Here is a 19,030-nt window from a genome sequence, read left to right as displayed (position 1 = left end):
AAGTGCAAACATCCTGAACAAGAATCCCTTTTGCAACATTTCTAACAGTTAAAGGAACTTTCCATTGCCAAATAGTAAATAAACCACTGGTTATTTTCCTTAGTCTGTCTTCAGTATAAGGACTTTGTAGAGAAGCACAGCAATAATCGACAAAATAGTCTGCAGATAGAACTCTGCTACATATTATAGCATTCTCTATACCACAATAGGATTTCAGTTTCTACCAGCTTCTAGGGATTTGGAATAATGCCTAGCATATTCAGTCTTTGTTTAAAGATTCCCAGGGAGTCAAAACCTACTATCCCCCAAGCAATCCATTTCATGTTTGTAGATAGCTCCAGTCATTGTAAAGTTTCCATTTAAATAGGGACTAAATCAGCTAACATGACACATATAAGCATAGGGAAATATATAGTATACATACTTTAAATACTTAAGGGAATCTATGATCTCACCAATGTGGGTACATCCTCTAAAGGGGACAGATTATAACCCATCTCTGCTTTAATTTTACAGATAAGGAAACTGAGTCATGGAGCAGTTAAATGACTTAAATATGGCTGTAGAGCTAGTGTGAGAGCTAAGATTCAAATATTGGTCTCTCCTGATTCCAAATCCAGTATTCATTCCACTGTGCCATATTTTGTTAACTTACTGATGATAAATAATTGAGGCTGTCTATATGGCAACAAAGAAACATTAAGGTAGGAAACTCCCACTCAACGCAGCAGAATATTCTGGTTTTGGGGGAAAAAATCTTCATCTTATTTTTCATGACTTGAATGTTGAAATACTGATCCCCATATCCATGAGCCAATGCTTATCACCTGCCAGAACTCTGGGGTGCTTTACTATCACATAGAAGTCAGGGAAAGTTCTTCCATTTTCTGGAAATTCACTAAATGGCCAAAGGGGTTGGGTGATAATATGGAACCTTGACCCTGAGCAGATACTGAAGAAAAACAGTCTCACTGAGATTATTCAGTGAGATTGTGTTTGTATCAAGATTACCCTTTATGCATAGGCTGTGCTCCACTGGGTAGAGGGACTCTCAAAGGGCTGTCTCTCCCAATTTCTCCAATCATCCAGGCTTGAAACCTCAATTATATCTGACTCCTTTCTTTTTTAATATGCAAATCTAATAATGTCATCCTTTGAAATAGGAATATTTGGTCATTCTTCTCTATTGCTCCCACTCCTAATCAAATCCTGATTTTTACCCTCTCGCTTTTTCCTAGTGGTTCTGCCTGAACCAGCTCTTCCCCCTCTAAGCGATCCTGCAGACAAGCTTAATATGTCTTGGAACATCTCACTGATCATCTTCCTTTATATCTTTCCCTAGAGTTTTCCTTTCAAATGGGTTAGCCTCTGATTTGGTTCCAAAGTTCCCACCTACAAACCTTTAGCTGACCATTCTCTGAAACTGTCCCAGCAAGAAACATACACGAGTCTATATGGCTGACTCAGGGACTTTCTTAGGTTAAAAGTCTCTGTAGCCAATTGCCTGGATGACTTGGTTCAATGCAGACTCCTGCCTTGACTTGCAATATCTGAGAATTTCCTGGATGCTGTCTACTTGCCTGCATCCTAATGGTCAGATCCACTCTGACCCAGTGCTTCTACATGTCAGCAATTCCTCTTTCTTACTTATCAGGTAAATAAAGTCACTTCTTCACATTTCCTTAGAGGGTTAATATATATTCCAAAGATCATAACTCCATTATCCTCATACTTAACTAGACTAGGTGGCCATAGTATAGTGCAGGGCTTCTTAAACTCTTTCTACTCATGACCCCCTTTAGCCTAAGAAGTTTTTATACAACCCCAGGTATATAGGTATATAAAATAGATATACAAATCAAACATTTACTTCCAAATTTTTGTAACCCCCACATTCAGTTACATGACCCATGGGGTCATGATCCACAGTTGAAGGAGTTTTGGTATAGTAGATATGTAAGAATCCTCAGAGTTAGGAAGAGCTACATTTGAATCCTGCCTCTGACACATAATAGTCACAGACAAGTGATTCACTCCCTAAAACTATCTTCAGAGCAAATGCCAATCTGCAGAGGTAGAAGGACTTTTCCCATCAAGGAGTTCCCTATGTCAATGACATCACAGTTCATGGTCCAGGGAGATAATGTGCTAGACACTATTCCAAGTACCCAGAAGTTGGTAAACACTGAAATCCAACTGTGGTATAGAAAATGCTATAAAATGTGGCAGAGTTACATTTGCAGACTATCTTCTGTCAATTTTTGCTGTGCTTCTCTATAAAGTCCTTATACTGAAGACAGACTAAAGAAAATAACCAGTGGGTTATTTACTATTTGGCAATGGAGAGTTCCTTTTAAAACATGCAAGAACAAAAAAAAAGATTTCTCATAATAGTTAAGCTCAACATTAAAATCATTTCATTAGTTACACCAAACAATGCATTCCGAGAAACAATTTATTGTTCAAGGTAGCAATTAGATAGACAATGTAATATATAAAAGTTGTACTTGAGTAAAAAAAATCAGTTTCATATAATTAACTTCAGACTAACACTGCAATTTGTAAAGAAAATATGCAGATGTTACTAAATTTTGCTGTATTATTATGTGGGAGTCAAAATATGTGTTGTGTTTCTGTTTTAAAAAATAATCTTAACATTTTTGGTGTTAAATCATCCTGATGTGTGGTTTGGGTATGTTAAAAAGAAGAAGTGAGTTTATTTTTAAAGATGCAAATGAGGGTATGGGGAATACCTCTGTGAGGGGGGGGGGTTATTTTTAAACTACAAAGAATTATATGCTATTTTAAAAATAGCAACCACCACCATTTTAAAATTTGTTTTTCAATTCCATGAACTGAAATTTCAAGTCATGAGGAGACAAACTGTGCCATCCAATTAGTATTGGTCTTTGACCTGCCTCATATACTCCAAGTTCCTGACTGCAGCCATTTTAACAGGGAGGATAGAGAGTCTCATGCATCAGAATCAGAAGAAAAGCAGTAGTAGAATCTTCCTATTGTAGTCCATATTGTTCCAGCAATGGTGCACTGTGGTGTATTGTTATATGGGAATTCTTCAAGAGTGAAAGCTTTGGCATTTATCTCATTCCTCTCAAGTCAGAATACTACCACTACCACCCTGACCATCGTGTTCCCCCAAACCCTAATGAAGACAGTCCAGAACTCTAAACCCAAGAGTGTCCTGAATGACAATGCTTCTGGTCCATATCCCTTAGCCATCACCTTGGGAAGCATAGCCTATAAAATGCAGCCTATTGTCTGCTCCTGCAAATGTGACAGTCACATTTATTGAAGACAGAGAAAAGACAATTCTTGCCACCAAAGTTCTTTGTTCTGTCAAATGGATGGATATCAGAAACTGATATGATTTTATCAGTGGAAATGACATTAAATAAAATACATTGCCACTTACTTTACTACTTTGACATAAGGATCATAGAATCAATCCAACTTGCAGGTGGATCCTTCCATGTGTATTCTTTTTCCAATTAGAATGTGAGCTTCTTGAGAGCAAGAATTGTCTTTCCTTTCTATTTATATCTTGACCTAAGGCTTAGTATAGTGCTTTGCACATTGTAAGTTCTTAACAAATGCTTCATTCATTCATTCATTCGTTCATTCATTCATTCATTCAATCATTCAATCACTCAATTATTCAATCATTCTCAAGTGATATGCCAAAAGAAACTTTTAGCAGGAACCTTTAGCCTTGCTTTGGTGAAGTGGATCATATGACTGGGCCTGAAATGAAGATATGAGTTCAAATTGTACCTCTAACACTTACTAACTGTGACCTTAGGAAAGTTACTCAACATCTCTGAGTCAAGTTTTCTCACCTCTAAAATAAAGGAATTGAAATAGATGGTTCTAAAGTTCCTTCTAATCCGATATTTATGAATCCAAAATCCATTCCTTAGGTATTTAAAACTTTTTACTCTTTTATCCCTATACATTTTCTCCTTGGAGGTTATAAATTGGGTAACTGAGAATTTATTTTTTTTAAAAAAGGTTTTATATTTCATATGAGAAGTTTTTAGCCTTTCCTGCTATGGAACACCCAGAAGCAGTATCACATCATGGTTAGAGAGCTAGACTTAGAGTTAGGAAGATGTAGATTTGACTCCATTAGTGGGCATTTACTAGCTTTGTGAACCTGGGAAAATCCTCTAGCCTCTTTCATCTTCAACTTATTCATTTGCGATATTTAAAAAGGTTCAAGAGACACAGTTTCTGAGTAATTTAATTTTATTACTAAGGCCAGCATGTTATTAATAAAAGGATGTCATTTGATCATTTCTTTTAGACCAAGGCAATTATGGCAGAGGACACACAGTTTATGTACTCTTCCAGTGAAGGAGTGTTGTTACCCATCATCATGTCACCCTTGGACAGAGAAAATCTGTCTTTACCAGATCACTCTTAGCCTTGGGTTATCTAGCTAAAAGGATGTGTCTCCACTTAAGCTTAAGTAGAACACAATGGCCTTCCCCATCTTAGATTAAATTCCTTATAAGTTTGGGTAGAATCTGAGGAAGATCAACTTCATTAAAAGTAATGTCCTTCAAGATACTGAACTGATACAAAATCAGGAATTTGGAAGAAGGGGAGAAAAATGAATAACCAAGATATTGGTTCTTAATAATAATTTCTTAAACATTTGTAAAATGAGGTAAAAAAAATCTTTGTAAATCAAAGTGCTTAATACATGTCAGCCTTTATTATTACCTGTTTTGATCCTTGTCAATAGACAAGGTAAACTGAAAGTTGGGCCACAGAGAGAAATGAGGTTTGAAGTAGCACTTCAGATTTTCAAATAAGGAAGTCACTATGCTTACTTGTTATACAGGAAAGGCTACATTTAGCAAATATTTTTAAAAGCTTAAAAATAATAGAGGATTTCACAAAAATCTTACATTTTATTTGAAAATTTCTAACATCTCTTTATTCTTTTAATATTGGGACAATGTTTAGTCTCTCTTGTCTCTGTCTCTTTCTCTGGATCTCTCTGGCTGTCACTCTTACTTGCTACCTGTTGCATTGTCTCTTCTCTCTCTCTCTCTCTCTCCCCCCACTCTCATATATGTATACAAATTGTTGTTGTTCAGTCATTTTTCATAGTTGTCCGACTCTTTGTGACCCCATTTGGGGTTTTCTTGACAAAGATACTAGAGTGGTTTGCCATTTCCTTCTTCAGCTCATTTTACAAATGATGAACTGAGGCAAACAGACTTAAGTGACTTGCCCAGTGTTACACAGCTATTAAATGTCCAAGGCCAGATTTGAACTCAGGGAGATAAGTCTTCCTGGCATACATATGTGTATGTATATATACATACACACATTATATATGTGTATACACATATGCATACACACACACAATCACTCAGATTCTCAGAGTTAGCAAGAACCTTGGAAGGTGTCAAGTTTGATCTTTACCTGAACAAAATTTTGTTCTACAACCTCCCAAACAAGACTTCATTCATCCTCTGCTTGAAAATTTCAAGTAGTGGGGAGTGAACTGCCTACTAAGACAACCCATTCCATTCTTGGAAACATTTGTTAGATTGCAAACCCCTTGTGTTTGGTTTAATTTTTGTATTTCCAATATATAATTTGACCACCCATTTACAACAAATACCAATTAAATATTTTTGAGTTGAATGAAGTTGAAAAGAAGTGAGGTTAATGTGTGAAATTATATGGATAAAAAGTCACAGATAAAAATTCATAAAGAAAAATCTAAGTCCTTTGTAGACCAAAACTAATCTATTCCCTCCCAATGCTGATTGCATAGTGCTTACTTACATTAAATTTCATCCTGTCATAACACAGCCTGATCTTCTAAGGTAATTATATTTAAATCTTCAGGAACTGATGCTATTTTAGTTTTTCCTTGCATAACCAAGTCTGTTACCTTATTTTTCAGTCACTTTTAAACACTGGCATACTATCTAATTAAATAACTGAGCAAACCACTTTTGTGCTTCAAAAATGTGGTATTTGTGGAAAGAGAGAGATGAGAGTGTCAATATGGTAAGAAAAAGCAAAGATAATGTAGTCTCTTTTGGATTTTTGGTATGAAAGGGAGCTGTCCAAAGAAGCTAATTAGTACTCTTGATTCTGAGGGCAATTTCTCTTTGCATTTACTTAAAACACAAAAATGTACTGATATTCCTAAATGTAAGGGAAACCTAAGACTATCATACTTGATTCATTTAGTTATCTCTTAGTCTTTTCTATATCTCTTGTTTATCTTTCTAATTCAATAAATATAGGTGAGTGGCAATGGTGACCTAAATTCAAATTGTAATTTATGATTCTAAGATCATGAGAAATACTCACATCACAGTGAAGATCTCACTGCCATAGAAACACTGCAAAGATTGTGGCTGCATGAATATGATAAACCTGGGGATTGGGATACTACTGCTAAACCATCTCAGTGGCCATAATGCTTGATTTCTTTAAAAAAAACACACTTAAATATTAAAAGATATAAATGCGGATTAAGAATATTTTGCCAAACTATGATATCAGTGTATGTGAAGAGATAATTATTTAGTTCCATGGAAAAATACAAATTGAAGTACTTTTTCTCATAAGATATGATAAAAAGACAAGCCAATATGTTCCCAGACTATTTTTATCATATTTCACTCTTATGTGCTTATGATATTCTAAATCGCATATTAAATCTATGTTTGTGTCTTACCTCCCCTATAAGACTGTAAGCTATTTGTGGGCTGGAGCTATGCCTTCATTTTTCTGTCTCTTCCCACCCCTATGACAATAAATTGCACAGCATAATACTTAATAAATGTTTGCTGAGTTAACTTCGTATGGAAGACACTATCAGGCAGTTTATGTCACATTACAATGTTATATGTATATGCAGGGTTTGGCTGATAAGTATGGTTAGTTAGGCACATGTATATCCTGGGGGAAAATGGTAGGACTGAAGCAAAAGTCTTTCAAGAAGATCTTGTTAGGTTCAATAGACAAGGTAAACTGAAAGTTGGGCCACAGAGAGAAATAAGGTTTGAAGTAGCAGTTAAGGCAAGCTCTGAGGAACAAAATCTTGGATTTGTTTGAGGAAATGTCCCTTTTGGCAGAGTTGGACACTTGAAACAATACCAAAGAGTGTTGCCACATGATTGGGGACTAATATTATCAGGATAGAGAGTATCTGTCAGAATTGGCCCTGACATAAAACCAAGAAGAATTCCTACCAATTTGAGAACTAAATTCAAAACCATGGACAGATCCAGGAGTTAGTCTAAATCTAGTACAAAGCAAGCCCAAAGAAATTGTGACTTGTGCATTGTCATACAGGCTGTAAATGTCAGGGTTTGAGTTCTAGACCAGCTCTCCAAATCCAGTACTCTTTTAAATATACAACATCATTTCAAACTTTCTTCTTTTAGAGCAGAATAAGATGAAAATGGCTTCTCTATCAGGTTTTTTTTGTTGTTGGTGGTGGTGGGTTTTTTTTTTGTTTGTTTTTGTTTTTTTAGTGAGGCAATTGGGGTTAAGTGACTTGCCCAGGGTCACACAGCTTGGAAGTGTTAAGTGTCTGAGGCTGGATTTGAACTCAGGTACTCCTGACTCCAGGGCCAGTGCTCTATCCACTGTGCCACCTAGCTGCCCCTCTATCGGTTTTACAAGCTCAATTTTTAATGGATTTCAAAGAAATCTTACTGATCAATAATTTAATATTACAGAGGTTCAGCTTTTTCATATGTAAAAATAGGTGTATTAATGCTGAAAATACCTAACTTACATTCACAGAATTGTTGTGAGGAAAGCACTTTGCAAATATGAGTGCTACAAAATGTGAGTTACTATTATGAGTATTACTAATGCTAATTTAAGTCTTTAGATTCTGTTGTGATCCATAATCATCACAAAATATATCATGACACTTCAATGAAATCATAAAAATATCATCAATTTAAAAATTTATTCATTTTAAGAATAGGACTCTTAGGAAGAAACTACTAGAAAGGTCCAAGACACTCATAGAATTAGAATACTATGAATATAATATGCTACAGGAAAAGTTTCCCAGTATGCTTCCCAAGGAACTGGGAATTTAAAAGGGGAATATGGATTCAGTCATTAAAACATTCATTTGTATCCTCAGTGCTTAGCACACTACCTGGCAAATAGTAGGTGCTTAATAAATATTTATTGATTTTTTTGATTGATTGATTTGAAATTGTTCGGTACCTTTTACTTTAAGGGGAAAATGGAAGAAAAGTTTGAGCATCCAATCAGTGTCCTCTAGCCAATTGTACCTACTGCTAGTGGGCTATACTAATTATGTAAGGAATGAAACTTAACAGTAAATTCAGACTATACAGAGTGCACTGCTAATGAGATACTTAAGTGTTATCTATTAGTTCTTGCCAGGAGGAAAAGGTTTTTTGCTTTTTTACAAAATTGGTGGTAAGCATAAACTGTTTATGATGCAAGCAGATGGCCAAATGATTTTTACTCATCAAAATGTATTCCAATTTGTTCATTTTCCCTTCAGAATTTCTCTGATCCTTAACATTTTTTCTATATTTCATGGAAAGATCTGCTTTTTCGGAATTTGGGGTATAAAAATGAATTGTTGAAATTTAATACTATGTAGCACTGAAATGTTAATTGCCGACTTCTCATGAACAATGCCTTCTACAGAATGGCAGCATACTAAAACTGATAGAGAAGCCCTTGTTGTTTTAGCATCATAGATTTATATGATTTATCATATATCATATGATTTAGCATCACAGAATGGACCTTAGAAGTTACCTTGACCAAACCTTTCCTTTGATAGATGAAGAAACTAAAGCCAAGAAAAGTAAAGTGACTTCCTCAAGGTCACACAAGTAGTAACTGACAGATCCATAATAGACCAGCTCCTCTTAACCTTGAGGTCATTAGACAACTGTTGTTCTATTAATGAAGTCATTATTTCCTTTAACTTGAAGAGTAGTTAGAGGAATATTCCCACAGGAAATAGTTTCAGGGTATCAAAGAGTAGGCAGAGTTGTATATTATAAATTAATTGTTACAATATCTTGGTGTGCTAATTGCTATATGCTTTGCTGCTAACACATTTTTTGTGAACAAGTCTCCTGACTATTTGAAGAACTAGAATTATCTCTTCTATTCAGTGTATTCCTCAACTAGTATAATTTACTCTATACCAAGAAAATAAATTGCCAAAATAATATTATTTTATTTTTTTTTTTAGTGAGGCAATTGGGGTTAAGTGACTTGCCCAGGGTCACACAACTAGTAAGTGTTAAGTGTCTGAGGCTGGATTTGAACTCAGGTACTCCTGACTCCAAGGCCGGTGCTCTATCCACTGCGCCACCTAGCTGCCCCCAAAATAATATTATTTTAAAGTTAAGTACGTAGAGTTTCATGTCATGTATTTGTACTCAAAATTATGATAACAAAATGACATCTCAATATTGTTTAAATGTTGGACTGAAAAATGAATATATAATGTCCTTTATCCAGAATCTCAACTGTCCAGACTGGTCTGACCACATTTAGGGTACAATGTTCAAGGCAGGACACCCTATTTTAGGATAAGCATTGAAAGCCAGAGAGCAAAGGAAGGTGAACCAGGATGGGGAGAGGCCTAAAAATATAGAGGAAGTTCTCCCCAGGAAACCAGGATCAACCAACCATCCCAGAGAAGGCTGTTAGTCTCCGAAGCTACTAGCCCTGGCTTCCTACCTGACTGAAGACATTTGGCAATACTCTTTTAGCACAGACTGCATAGGAAAATGTTATGGTAAACATGCTACTTAGGGAAATATGTATACAAGGAACTGAAAGGGGGCATATGCTACATACTAGAAAATGTTAAATTCAAGGAAGCTAAATGTAGCATCATTTGGATGCTATCTTGATGGAAATAGGACAAAAATGGAAAGTAGACTGCTGTGTGAATGCATATATATTACTAGCACTCAGAGCTGGTCTTCAGAAGACTCAGAGTAGGAGGACAACTATCACATGTGATGGAAGGGGTGTGTAAGGAATTAATTGGGATTTGGGGTTTTCATAACCCTATCTTTGCTTCATTGTGGTCAGACTAAAAAGAATGTAGGCTTGAAAAGCCTGGGGGAATATGGGTGTGTACTTTGAGAGATAATTGAACAAACAAGAGGAACTCTGACCACAGGGAACATTTATTGAAACTAAGTAACTATGCCTTCCTCTAATAGCTTTCCCATGCCCACATGGGCCTGGCTAGATTATAATGGGGACAGCTCATGTGGGTGTGCTGAGCCAATCGGAGACTCAGCATGGCTAAGAACTGCCCCTCCCCTTCCTGTGGAAAGGTCAGTTAGAGATACATTTGAGGTTCAGTTAGAGGGGTTAGAGATTTAGTGAAAATGCAGTTAGTTAGAGAGGGTTCTGAAGGAAACAGGGAAGGAAGGCAGACATTTAGAGGAGCTGCTGGTGGTTGACCTTTGGACAAAAACAGAAGAGACTGCACAGCTGATTCTCCTTAAAGCTACAGATTTCAGGTGTGGTGAGTTTGGTATTTTTAGGCAAAGCTACCTCTTTGGAGTTGACTGGGGTGGAAGCAGGTTTGGGTATCTGGGGCCTTTTTACCTCAGAGATTTATACATTGTTCCTAGTTTTATTAATCTCACTTGTGTGATTCAGATATTGTTTTAAACTTGTTCCCATTAATAAACCTCTTTGTTTTTTGAAAGAGGCTGTTTCTTTCCTTACCCCAATATTAAGGCAGCCACCCAATTAACTCTTCCATTACTAAATGTGGCCCTTACAGGTGCTAGGTACGGTGTGCCCCAAATAGCTCTCTACCACTTGCCTCTTCCACTCTCCAAGAAGCCTGTATTAAATGCAAATAAGGTCTCATAAGTAAACCCATTAGTAAAGACTAATTTAGTAGCTAGATGAAAAGAAAACCATGTTGAAATAGAATAAAATACAAGAATTTGGGATGGGGGAGATATTATCATGGAGTGGGGGGAGGCAGAATGAGACCAAAGACAAACTTTCCTTAGGTTCCAATTTTGCTTGGTTTTGTTGGTTTCTTAATTGTCTCAGTTCCAAACAGTTTGAAAGTTCTCTGTGGAGTAGATAGAACTGAACTCACAGAAGAATGGAAGAGACCACTCACTTCATTAAAGGACCATAATAGCCTCTGATTATGTTTTCCTTTGGTTCTGAATAACTCTACAAAAATGAAAAAAGTCTTCTCATTTCCCTTTTGCTGGTGGCAAAACACCAATGGCCTTCTCTGGAGAATTCGATTTCAGAGGGATGTGAGTCAGTGAAGATAGGCTTTCTCTCACTGCCAAATCCTATTGCCATCATTCTAGTTTCTTGTCTTTTCCCAGGGCCTTGGCTTCGATTTCCTCATTACGTGATCAGCACAAATACCAGTGTCATGGTAGCAGCATAAACAGAATGAACTAGACCAGAGCATCTTAACCTTTTTCCACTCATGACCCCTTTGGACCAAGAAATTTTTATGCAACCCTGGGTATATAGGTATATAAAACAGGTATACATAATCTTTTACAGTTGCCAAATTTTTTGCAACCCCCATATTCAGTTATGCAACATCCATATGGGTTCGTGACCCACAGTTTAAGAAGCTAGGAACTAGACTCTACTGGGTGTTCAGCCAACATTTGCTAAACAGCTAATAGAATGAAATTAACAGTGTTGGTTTGGTTTGATATGGTTTGGTTTTACATTACTTTAGCCTGAGGTTTGCTGATACTTGGACCTAGCTAATCATAGTAAAGATTTAGTTCTAGGGCAGCTAGCTGGCATGGTAGATAAAGCGCTGGCCCCGGATTCAAGAGGACCTGAGTTCAAATCTGACCTCAGACACTTGACACTTACTAACTGTGTGACCCTGGGCAAGTTACTTAACCCTCATTGCCTTCCCCCCCCAAAAAAAAGTCTTTAAAAGGGGGCGGCTAGGTGGTGCGGTAGATAAAGCACTGGCCCCGGATTCAGGAGGACTTGAGTTCAAATCCGCCCCCAGACTCTTGACACTAGCTGTGTGACCCATGGTAAGTTACTTAACCCTCATTGCCCTGCCAAAGAAGAAATTAGTTCTATATATGTATTATATGCTAGGAATAGGGAAACCTTTAAGTGAATCTCCATGAAGGCTGCATCTTGCTCTTGACAATTTCATCAAACCAGCAGTACAAAGAGGAGATCATCCCACTGTTCATCTACACTGTTCAAAACACAAGAAGACTTTAATTTATCAGTGATATCCTAAAGGGTCATAATATGGGAATAGTAGTCTAGAAAAACCTGGTTTTGTTGATTCACACTATCTCTGTGTTGTCACTAAATCTTTCTCTCTCTTTTTCTTCTCAGCATCTGGGAATATTTAGCTGTACACCTCTCTGTCTCATCTACTGTATCCAGGGTTTCTTTTTTCCTTTTTTTCTCTTCAATCTTACATGTGATATCCCTTTCTTTTTCTAGCTCCCCAAATTAGGTCTTCATCTCTTTCTTAACCAACCCTACAAAAATAAAACATATCAAACCCTAAATTTTATTTTTATTATTTTCTGCAATTATTTGATTCATCCAAATGCTACTAGGTTAAGTCATAAAACTGTTTTCAGAATAGAACACTTATGTACACAAAAACCTGTCATGTTTTCCTTCTCTCGACTGAACTGAGTTCAATCTTTGCCTGGCTTCCATAGGCCTCTGTGATAAACCACTGCCTTTTCTTTTTTTTTTTTTAGTGAGACAATTGGGGTTAAGTGACTTGCCCAGGGTCACACAGCTAGTAAGTGTTAAGTGAGGCCAGATTTGAACTCAGGTACTCCTGACTCCAGGGCCAGTGTTCTATCCACGGCACCACTTAGCTGTCCCACCACTGCCTTTTCTAATCCATTTATTTACTGTTTTTTCTCTGCCTCCAAGCTTGGCTTTAGTCAGTGTTTCCTCTGTCTGAATGACCATTCAGCTCTATGTCTTTTGTTTATACCATTTCCATCACTTACAATACTCTTTTTCTTCTGGCAATCTAAATTTGACCAGTCAAAGTCCAGATTGAGTACAACTTCTGTTGTCTCTTTGGTTTATATTTCAAAGATTTTACGCAGATCCACTTGTTTTTTTTTCAAACCAGAAATGCTTGAAAGTCTTATGTAGTATCATAGATCCACTTTTTACTCTGTGGCCTTACATTTGGTTTTTAGGGTATTTTTTGCAAGGCAATGAGGGTTAACAGAGGGTCACACAGCTAGTTAGCATCAAGTGTTTGAGGCCAGATTTGAACTCAAGTCCTTCTGAATCCAGGGCTGGCGCTACCATCTAGCTGGCCCTGGGGTATTACTTTTTTTTGGTTTGTTTTTTTTTTTTTTTGGTTTGTTTTTTTTTTTTTTTTTTGCGGGGCAATTGGGGTTAAGTGACTTGCCCAGGGTCACACAGCTAGTAAGTGTTAAGTGTCTGAGGCCAGATTTGAACTCAGGTACTTCTGAATCCAGGGCCGGTGCTCTATCCACTGCGCCATCTAGCTGCCCTGGGGTATTACTTTTAAGTGGAAACTTTTGCCTTTTAGAATATCATGTTCCAAAATGTCTCTTCTTTAAAGTGGTTTCAGCATAGTTCAGGGAGTATAGGGAATCTACTATTCAGGTAAACTTTTCCCCTTTCTAAACTATATAGAAACATTCCATTTGTCCCCTTGAAGGCTCTAATTTAATTTTTTTTATTCTTCAGCTTAATTTCTTTTAATCCTTCTTGAAGTCTTTGTGGCTAAAACATTATTTCCTCCAAGATTTTACTTGTATTTATTGTAGAGTTACTGTTGTCTTCTGGGATTATCTCTTGGGCTTCTCAACCCAGAGTAATTTTCATTGAATTTACAGTTTTCTTCTCTTTACTCAAACCACTAGTCTCAATTCCTAGATTCTAACTTTGGTTGTATTATTTCTTTAGTATAGATATTACAGATGTTGTATTTCTGAATGAGGTAGCTGGGATCAGGCTTTGCCTTTTTGCAATTCCTGGCTTATAAACTTGTTTCCTCATGGTCCAGTGTGACTGCTGGCCTCATCCCATTTCTCTCTCCTTATCTATGTATTATCCTCATAAGAGAGTAGGTCAGTTAGATGTTGGAATTCAATCTGGTCTTGGGCCTCCTGGAAGGTACCCCAGAGCATGAGCTGCTTGGGATATATTCTGGCCCTTTCATCTGTTTTAGTCTCAGTAGCAGAGCAGCCTTCAGGCCTCTTCAAGGGCCTCTAGGGACAGGTACAATGATAAGACCATCTTGTGAACAAGTGACTAGATGTTGGGGTTCTGTCCCTCACTCTGGCTCTAAAAGATCAAAACCAAGATTGCACTGGCTTCAGTCTCTTTATATGATATTAGCTTTTTCTCACTGATCCCTGCAGAGGGTGTCTCCTCCAAGCACTTGCAGGCTTCTGGCTACATCCTTACAGTGATAATAATAACATAATTTATATAGCACTTTAAGCTTTATGAAATATTTTGCACATTTGGTCACATTTGATCCTCTTAATAATCCTATGAAGCTGGTGCTATTATTATACCCATTTTAAGAATGAGAAAACTGAGGCTGACAGCAGTTAAGTGACTTGTCTAGGATAACACAGCTACTAAGTGTCTGAGGAAGGATGTTAATTTCCTGAATCTCTTTCCTTTGGGCTACCTAGCTACCATTTTGTTCAACCCTGAAGTAGATGGAAGTGCTTCCTGGTGTTTCTCTTTAAATTTCTTGATCATTGATTTATCTGCTGCCCTTTTAAATATTTATTAGCATGTTATTGAAAGAGTTGGAATCCCTCAGGTGATTTCACTTCAACTTCTTAACTAGAAGTCTCCAACAAGCTTCCCATGAAGCCTTCTTTGTCCATTGCAGTATATACTGATGATGTTGCATTTTATTCTAGTATTGCACTGATAGTCAATGCCATGTCAATTAGCCCTTAATTATGCTCTATTTAGTTTACACATATTATTTTTTCTCCATAATTAGATTACAAGTGCTCCATATAGAAGGAATATGTATACATACACATATATCACTCATAGCTCCTAGCACAGTGTTATAATACATAGTAGGTTCTCAATAAATCCTGATGATTAATCAACCAGTGCTTGTTGATTGAATAATTGATGTTCCTAATTTAACTGATGAATAGAATGTTATCTATTTATAGCTTTTAAAAATACACCAACAGTTACTTTAAAAATTGTTGTTTCAACTGAATTCTTTCCAATGGGCCAGAATATATTTTCCCTCACATGACTGTGTATTATATAAATATAGATACATCTTGTTTTATGCCTTCTGAAAAGTTGATTTTTCAGCATTTCTGTAATTCAGAATTTCTTTTACTATTGGTTCCACCCCATCCCTTTTCCTGTGATGGGGAGGAGAGTTTAGAGTCCCTTAAGAAGCAATCAAATTGGAGGTGCAAGGTGGCATAGTGGATAAAGCACCAGCCCTGGATTCAAGAGGACCTAAGTTCAAATCTGGTCTCAGATACTTGACACTTACTAGCTGTGTGACCCTGGGCAAGTCACTTAACCCCCATTAGTGCTTCTCCCCCCCAAAAAAAAAGAAGCAATCAAATTCCTAACCTGGTTGCTTCAAGCCTCAGATCAGGGACTACCTTGTATTACAGCTCTTTCTTGATTCCCCAAGTATTAATAATCTCACCTTCCAAAGTTATATTGTATGTAGATAGATAGATAGATGAGAGAGATAGAGAGATGAGAGATAGAGAGATGAGAGATAGATAGATGAGAGATAGATAGATAGATGAGAGATAGAGTTAGACACTATCAATATATGTATTATTTTCCCCAAGTAGAAATATAAGACTACTTCCTCTCTTCTTTTTGCCTTAGAATTACTTCCTCCAACACCTAGTATAGTTCCTTGGTCATAGTTGCTACTTAATTGAATTCAAATTTTAGTAGCATGTTCCATGATAGAGGTTGTTCCCCCAAATGATCCAGAGTGTATTTCCAAGATACTTTCAGTAATTTAAATCTCTAAGAAATTTAAAAAATGTGATATAGAGAAGCTATTTCTCCCTTCCAATTCCATCCCCAATCCCTCTGATTTCCAGAACTCTGTGAAAACAGAAAGAAAAAGAAAGATAATATAGGGTCAAGAGTCTGTCTGGAATTGTTGTGTGAAGATCAGCAGGTCATTTCTAGAGAGGAAAAAGAGTTCCTTTCCAGTGGAATTTCAAATTAAGACATTGATTAGCATGAAGGGAAGTACTCTCAATTCAATACACATTTGTCAATAAATGTGGGAGGAAAAACTACAGAGAAACCAGAGTTTTATGCTTTACACAAACATGCCCTTCATAATGGAAGACTTTCTTTATACTACCTTCTACCATAGAAAGAAATAATAAAATTTATAATTTTCTTTCATTCCTTGTAGGGCTTCTGGACACATGAGATTAAATAAATCCAATATCTGATAGCAGTAATATAAAATTCATGGCTTTTTTAAGTCTCTAAAGATTTCTTTTTCACATTTTCATAAATCTGGTACTGCCTGAACAACCTGTATTTACATTTTCACCTCAAGCCAACACATTAAATATAAATGGTTCTTCTTAAAGTTCAGTTATCCCCCCCCCACCCCCACCAGCCAGCCACACACAGCTGCTTTTGGCAAATAGTATGACCTTGTTGTTTGGTATCATACCCTCAGAAAGTCACTAATGTCTTTACAATTTAATATTGGTCAAACATAAGTTTAGCAAGAAATTTCTCTTTGTTCGTACTGTTGGACGATAAGATCTTTTGCTCAGCAGACCACAATAGTGAACATTAATCATGAGAAAAATACTAGTATGGTCCATTTCTTCCATTCAATAGATTAAGCTGAGGGTATGCTGCATGCTTTCCACTTGTCTGAACAAAATAGGCTCCCTGTAACACTGTACAGATAGCTCTTCTAAGTTAAGGGGCAGCATGGAAAAGAAAATCCTTCATTGGCATAAACTGGAAGTTTAAAGGTCACTACAAAAGTGTTTCCATTTTTTCAAAGTCCTTTCTAACTGATTTAATTCTACCATTTCCCCCTCCTTAGGAATGCTATTATGATTTTGGGGGAGAAGTATGCAGAGAATTGATTTTTTTTTCCTTCCTTCCTTCCTTCCTTTTTGGGAGGCAATTGGGATTAAGTGATTTGCCCAGAGTCACACAGCTACCAAGTGTCTGAAGCTGCACTTAAACTGAGGTCCTCCTGACTCCAGGGCCAGTGCTCTATCCACAGTATTTCCAAGTTGTACCCAGATTTCAATGGTATTGAGAACTCATAGCTCTCATTTGACCAATAAAGAGCAGAAACTTTTCTTCAACTTATAATAATAGAGAGTACATGTCAAAGGCAGTATTTGAACTCAGATCTTTCTAACTTGGAGGCCAATCTCTCCATATATTATATCATGCTATATAATGTTAAAAATAAAAGTTTGTATCCTTCTGCATTATTTTAATCTGTACTCTTATATATATATATATACATATATATACATATATATATGTATATATATATATATATATATATATATATATATATATATATATATATATATAATGGAGTGACCTTAAAGTCTCTTTGTAAAATAGTGAATAAGCATTTAGCTATCAAACTTAATTATCTATGAGATCACATTTCTTAATACTACTAACAAGTCGTCTTTCATCTTTTGAAAAAGAAACAAAGGAGGGGAGTAAAATTTTTGAAAATAATCATATAAAACAGTAACATACCAATTGCTGTCATGTAATCCCAGCGGTCTATGAGGCACATGTTAAAGATGAGGTGGTCTGATGTTCGCCCCTGTCCAATGAGTGAGATGTGCCTCTCCAAATTTTGACAGACAGCTGAAGTCCAACCAATGAGAAACCAAAATACTATCAGGAGAATTACTGCCAGCATCCTCATGACTCGACCACCGGTCATATAGGGGATACGCTGAGCTGTTCGTGAAAGGAAAACCTTCAAAACCCTGGAAAAGCAAATGATAGCAATATTATATGGTAAACTATGCCCCAAAATGCAGAAATTGGGTGGCAAAAAGACTTTCTAGAGGAAATTAGGATTATGGGATTTAAAGCTAAGAAAGATTTTAGAGATCTAATCCCATTCTATTACAGAGAAGAAAACTGGGGCCAAGAGAGGCCAATTGACTTGCCTAAGGTCACACATCTGACTAATAAATAGCAAAGCCAGAGTTCAACCTAGGGCTTTCTATCTCCAAATCTAATATTGCTTTTACTACATGCTTGGCTATTTCAAAAATTAAGGACCACCTCTTCAGAAGAAGTTTGCTGTTGCTACTTTTTAATCCAAGTAAGATAAAATATGAAGACTTAAATATCTCTCATTACATTTGATTCTGATTTCTTTTTTTTTAATAATGAAATAGGGTATCTTGTGGGGGAAATTTTAAAGTATGTCACAGACTTCCTTTTGTATGTTTTGTTCCTTCAGGCAGAAGATACCAAGAACTTAGACAAATTCACAGGCAATTATTGACACTTACACAATTCTTCTGATTATAATATTTTAAACAATGGAACATTGCTTTCTTGGATTTTTCTCATGTGCACAATTATATGCTGCCCCAGCCTTTTGGCCCCAATTTTTGAGAGCTTTCTGAAACTCATTCACAAGATACTCCTTCAAGAGCATTTTACATTATTGCCAAAAAACAATTATGGAAACAGTCAATGGTCTATTTAAACACTAACTTTGTGTAATAGACTATACCATTAAGAAGCTACACTGAATCAGCACACAGATAATTGGTTCTTTTTCTTCCCCTAGGAAGAGTTCTTTACTCAATTTAAGGAAGGAATCAGTTGTGTTACCAAAAAACCCATTGGGATCCTTCATTTGAAAAGCATCAAGTCTCCTTTCCAGATGCCATTACTTTTCTGTTCTCATTCAGTGCAGGACAGTTACATAGCTTCT

The 19,030-nt window shown here is 36.5% G+C and overlaps 1 protein-coding gene across 1 annotated transcript in view; it reads right to left on the bottom strand.

Annotated features, from left to right (window-relative positions):
- Window positions 1–19,030, bottom strand: part of GPR158 (G protein-coupled receptor 158) — a 441,872-nt gene that overhangs the window by 22,351 nt on the left and 400,491 nt on the right. Inside the window, 1 exon segment of the mRNA XM_043967006.1 lies at window positions 17,824–18,062. Coding sequence (XP_043822941.1) covers window positions 17,824–18,062 — 239 coding nt within the window.

Source organism: Dromiciops gliroides, chromosome 5, assembly GCF_019393635.1.
Source record: "Dromiciops gliroides isolate mDroGli1 chromosome 5, mDroGli1.pri, whole genome shotgun sequence".
In the NCBI taxonomy this organism is placed as follows: Eukaryota; Metazoa; Chordata; class Mammalia; order Microbiotheria; family Microbiotheriidae; genus Dromiciops; species Dromiciops gliroides.
The sequence above is the reverse complement of the archived record's forward strand: the minus strand, read 5'-3'. Positions and strand labels throughout refer to the sequence as shown.